The sequence below is a fragment of the Opisthorchis viverrini genome (genome assembly GCF_000715545.1).
Source record: "Opisthorchis viverrini unplaced genomic scaffold opera_v5_183, whole genome shotgun sequence".
Classification (NCBI taxonomy): domain Eukaryota; kingdom Metazoa; phylum Platyhelminthes; class Trematoda; order Opisthorchiida; family Opisthorchiidae; genus Opisthorchis; species Opisthorchis viverrini.
In genome coordinates this window covers 637,360-642,777 of record NW_008751841.1, presented here as the reverse complement: position 1 = coordinate 642,777, position 5,418 = coordinate 637,360, and the positions used below count along the sequence as shown (strand labels likewise).

At 44.0% G+C, this 5,418-nt stretch overlaps 1 protein-coding gene across 1 annotated transcript in view; it reads right to left on the bottom strand.

Annotated features, from left to right (window-relative positions):
- Window positions 1–1,336: 1,336 nt before the first annotated feature.
- The window catches only part of T265_14378 (hypothetical protein), a gene marked incomplete at both ends in the record, with an annotated part of 5,862 nt that continues 1,780 nt past the window's right edge, over window positions 1,337–5,418 (bottom strand). Inside the window, 2 exons of the mRNA XM_009173383.1 lie at window positions 1,337–1,467; window positions 3,789–4,045. Of these exons, the coding sequence (XP_009171647.1) occupies window positions 1,339–1,467; window positions 3,789–4,045 (386 nt within the window). The remainder of the gene's footprint in view (window positions 1,468–3,788; window positions 4,046–5,418) is intronic.

The window sequence follows — 5,418 nt, the reverse complement described above, 5'->3', positions numbered from 1 at the left end:
TCCTGAGGTTGCCGTGGAGCCCTCGTATAGACTTGTTTTATCCGGAAAGGAGTTTCAATCAGGTGTCATGAACTTCCTCACTGTGACCTGTGATAGCCCAATAAGGGGACAAAATATCAGGCTGTTACAGCCAAGAAGTTTCCGTTGCCAAGTCAATGCAACTATGGATTTGAGTAGTTCGCGAGTGAAACGTTATTTCTACCTTGTCAGCAGAATGTTTCAAGCCAAAACTCAAAGCTCATATACAGTGCTACCAGGATACGGGAGTACTGTGGTCGAGTTCAGGGCAGATGATCCGGGTCGGCCTTTTCACCGGACTCCACTCCCATCATTTGTGCCTCGGGTAGTGAGGAGAATGGTATGAGTCTGCGGGAAATACACTCATTAGCAAACCAATCTGGTTTGCACGAGAGACTCAACTGAATATCGTAAACATCACTACCATTATTACTATTACTCGTTCAGCTGTAACACCGTTTTGCTGCTTTCATGCCACCCGAGGGGGACACGAGAGCCGATGTACTGTCAGATTGCCAAGCTAGGCAGGAGCTATCGATATGCAGTTTTCGGTTTCGAACTATGGACATTCTGACCAGTACGTTCGCATCTCATCTGCTGAACTATTTCGAACTCCGTATGAAGCTAATCAAGTTGCACTATACTGAGGCATGTTTCTAGCTTCAAAATCTAGAGTTTGTGGTTCTGCTTACTATTGCCTTATCAAGTCAATTGAATTCATAATATTCTCGTTCTTTAGATCACCGTGTTTCGGAATAGACCAATCTCATCATGCAAACTTTGAAACACTCAACTAGTTAGTGTTCTTTGTCACCGAGACCTCGAACAGAAATTCGGACTCAGTAAACCATTGGGAAAAATTGCCTCTGCGAATAAGATGGAATCATCTGATCCATGGGCATAAAGACGGCTGAAGGGAGTCGCTGGTGCTAAATCTCTTCGTCTCCTACAGCCTGCGCCATAGGGAAGGTTTGTGGTCGAGTTTTACCACTTGTAAGCTTAAGAAGCATTCGATCTCCAACAAACTAGACGCTGCATATTCTTTCTGACTGCTTGGGAGCATGTGTACTATTCCAAAAAAGGAATAATAAAAGATAATCGTTCAACTGTAACACCCTCTCGGTACCTAGCTGCCATGCTGCCCGAGGGAAGCACGAGGGTTGGGATACTGCCAGGTTGCCCAAGCCTGAACAGAAGTCGAAAAAGATAAGTGGCGTTCGAATCACGGACCTTCCGGTCAGCAAATTCTCACTCTAACCGCTGAGCCTTCTCGCCCCTGAGTCATATAATGAAATCTATTCGACACTTTCCACTTACCGTGAATTTAATGTCAGCCTGATGTTTCAAGAGGTTCAACATATCGTAGTCGTGCGTAGTAGCCACCACATGGGGATTGCTCGATTTCAACAAGTGCTCGATTATTGCTGTTGTTAGCGCTGATGCTTCAGTCTGGAACGAAATGGAAAATGAAGGTTTCCATCATTGTAAGGTTTACTCACTTGGATTGAAAAGCTAGTGAAGCGTGTGACCAGTTGGACCGCAATTGTTTACAGCTTAACTAAATTTACTGTTGGGTGATTACACTGCTGTATGCGAGTTTTCCTCTGCCCAATATATCTACTTTCTTTGTTTTTTTCTATTAACTAGGGTAAAACGAGTTTTTGAGGCTACTTCTTGTTCAGACATCAGGTGCATGTTACGCCAGTGCTGCCCTTTACTAGCGCTAGATATTCATGTTCCCAAATAGTCTGCCTGTCCTTACCTTGTGACCTATTCTGGTATGAGATTCAACTCGTTTTTCTGCATAGATATGAGTGCATTCATTGCATTTTATTCCCCATACAATTCCCTCTCGAAGCAACCGTTCAGCTGCTCTGCAGCACAGGAGTTTCCTTTTCCCCCATCTGGGGCGCCGCTTTTATAATACTTGCACTTAAGACATATGGACTGATTTTCAACGACCTCATTTTTCGCACTCAACCGTTCGAACCCCCTCCCTGTTAGGTCCCACCACTGATGCTTATTCTCCTCTTACTTGGTGTGTAACCAGGCTAACCTACAATTAACTATTTTGGAACCTGTTCGTGAATTTGTTAGGCTAGTGTTCGGTCAAAAGCTTCTGCGAACGGAGACCTTATTTGCCTAAATATCTATCGTAAATCACTAGTGGGTACTGCTCCAGAGCAGGCTGATGAAGGGTTCAGGTTCACACGTGTCATTTGATTCACGGATTCGGTTTTCTGCCACACACAACTAGGGGTAGTCTGTCCGGTTGTGATCATGTTTGCAACCGAATTTTGATCCATCTCCATGCCCCATTTGACATGCAGTTCCTAACCATTATCTGTGATGGAATGAGGATTATCATTCGTATTGTCGTGTTTGATCAGTTGACCATTTTTTAAAGCCATCACAGTATGCAGCCTGCTAGTGTGCTTGCAGATAAGCTCAGTTTGTTGACAGCCACTTATATCGGGTATCCGGGTTCCTCTTCCTCAATATGCTTTCGCAGCTTCCAATAAGCGTTTCCAAGTTTTTGAGTTCCGAGACTACCTAGTATCACCTTGGGACTAGTATTACTTCACAGATAATTCTGATCCATATTGACTCAGAGCAGTGATTTATCTGCATACAAATGGGTTAACTGGAACATGGATTATTTGTTTTGTCATAATTCATGAACGAACAGTGACCTGAATAATCCTGATGTCCCAGCTTGCACCCCACCTACTGGTCTCTTGTCGTGAGTATTTTACGTGGAGGACACTTCTGCGAACCAAACAGTCTTTCAGGTAGCCTGCATAAGGGGTTCCGTACAAAGATCATCCATAAATGAAGACTTTTTCACTTCCAGGTTTTCCCAATTTCCATAGATGAGAACCCCTTATGTGAAAACGACTGAACGGCTTAGTACTCCTCAATTTAAGAGTACTGGAACAGTGTCAGTAATCTAAATTTGCTCTGCTTAATGCTGTTTTATGCGCTCGAGCCATCTTTCCAATGTCCCCTTTATTCTATGACACTTAAGATGTGCTCTCTAGGAATAAATTCAGAGCGGAAATCGGACCCCTTATCATCCGTTCTCGGTGCGCACAAAATTCACAGCTGTATGTCCGCACAACATGATGGGTCATAGCACCACTTCTCCAGCACCTTAGTTGCGGAGAAAAATGTGACCTATAGTGATATGCCCCCAGACGTTGGAGTGGTCGTGCATATGGTGATGAGCGCACACACCCGAACATTTATTCGTTTTGACAAGCGCTCATTTGCATGCGAATACTCAAATTCAAAACAAGACCAGCTGTCGCTCATTGGTTACGGGTGTATTGAGAAGCAGTTGCTCAGTCTCGCATGGCACCGTAAAGTAGAGTCTAACCGGGAAGGTGAATGTAGTGGGTCGGTGGCCCACTTAGTGAGTGACTATGAATATCGCTCTGTGGATTAAAAGACCGTTTGTTTTTTTAGAGTCATGCTCACAATGCTTGCGAATGAATGCAGTGCTCACAAATGTGATATGGTTGTATTACTATTGAACCAGTATTCCTCTCAGTGTCGAATAAGTGTTCTATTTACGTAGTTTGTATAATTTCGTATAAACGACACTGTTTACTTGGTTCTGATAAATTGACACTACAGTGTGCAAAATAATCGAATACAAATATTCATTGCACAAAGAATCCTATCGCCCGTGATACCATACAGGTATCACATTTTGTGCTATTTATGACAACATACAGCTATTGTAAGCTAGCTCGCTGCTTTTGTACTACACAAACGCTTGCCTTTCCGATAGAGTGAGCAAATTCATCCAAGAGAATTAGAGACCTTTCTGTTGAAAACCTGAGAGCAACTAAGACCAAGTTGAGACTTAGAGAATCAGAGGAACGATCGAGGGCGGCGAGTGTTTCAGTGCACGTGATAGCGTATATTGCGTCCATTGGTCCGATTGTCGCTTCCTCCGCAGGAACGAAACTCCCAATCTGACTCAGGTACACGGTAATACCGATCTGCAACAGAAAAATTACTGAATGTTATCTGGATTTGGTAACCTACTGGGTAAATGTACCTCAAGAAAATTTTTGTCCTACTTTTTCAGACTGATTATTCACTTTTGCAGCCGTGAGGCTAATGAACATTAACGTGCACTGCGTGCATTTTTAGAGTTTAACATCTCCAGAACATCTGATTTCTCCGGTTTAGGACGTGGTGATCCAAAATGAACCAGAGAATTAATGGTTGATGTCAGATATCCAAAAAATCTCATTATTACAAGTCACGTGTATCTGGCATGTTCCATTTTGTATCAGAATTGTCAACGCTACTGCTCAACCTCATCGCATGTTATGAACCAGACGTATTTACCATAGCTATCCGCATAATACAACAGTGAGGTAAGAAAGTGAGGTTCCAATCTTCAGCCAGAACGGGTAACACTGGAAAAGATATTCGGATTTGCCGAGGGGCATACCGAAAAGCACTCAGCTGTTTAACCGAGGTTGGTGTGACGTAACATGCGCGGGGATCCGCTCACCACTGTATCTAGGGGCTAGCCATGTGAGTGGCTTACAGTGATTCAGCTTGGTCCGTAGCAGAGCACAAGTAACCAAGAGGACAAGGTGATTCGCACTTGTGGTCAAAACATATTCAGTGTCAACTTCTTTGTGTTGCTATGTTGCCGTGGTTCATAAATTCATCACGCTTTAGTTCTGGTGACAGCATGAGTTAATGTACACATGTGATGACAAGACGGCACGCGTGCTGTGTCGATGTACACGGTAGTGTTTCGGTCAATGGACTACTAGAGCAGTGCGAGTAACATGGACATTGAGGGATGGAAAGTTAAATGTTGGCAACCAACTCGACTCGACAGTGTCAGTCTGCGTCGTATGAAGACCTTTCGAGGTACTTTATCGACTAATCGATCTTCTCAGTTGGGCGAGCGTCGGAACAGGTCTGGTATTGATACCGGTGGTTTCATTTAGGTGGATAGTTATCACGTCACAACAGCCTTTTGTCACCGGTGTGTTGCGTGATCTTTTGTTGCAGTAAAGTGGTGAAATGTAAGAACCTAAGACGTCTGGGGGTGTCACCGCTGACCGATTCAAGGCATACACACTTCATGTTTTCAAAAGTATTACAGCTTGTCAATGAGTGACGAATGGATGAGAAATAAACACTAACCTGCTTAATGTACACACTTTTCCCACTGGCATTCGGTCCAGACACCATCGTGGTCCGTCCGGTTTCATTTCCCGAGTAGAACGAGTTGCGTATAGTATTGTTGGAGACCAACGCTTGGATGGGGTGCCATCCGTTCTTGATACAGATAACACCACTGTCCACCAGTTTCGGGCGCACACCATTCATCGAACTAGCTGCCAGCGCGAATGCATGCAC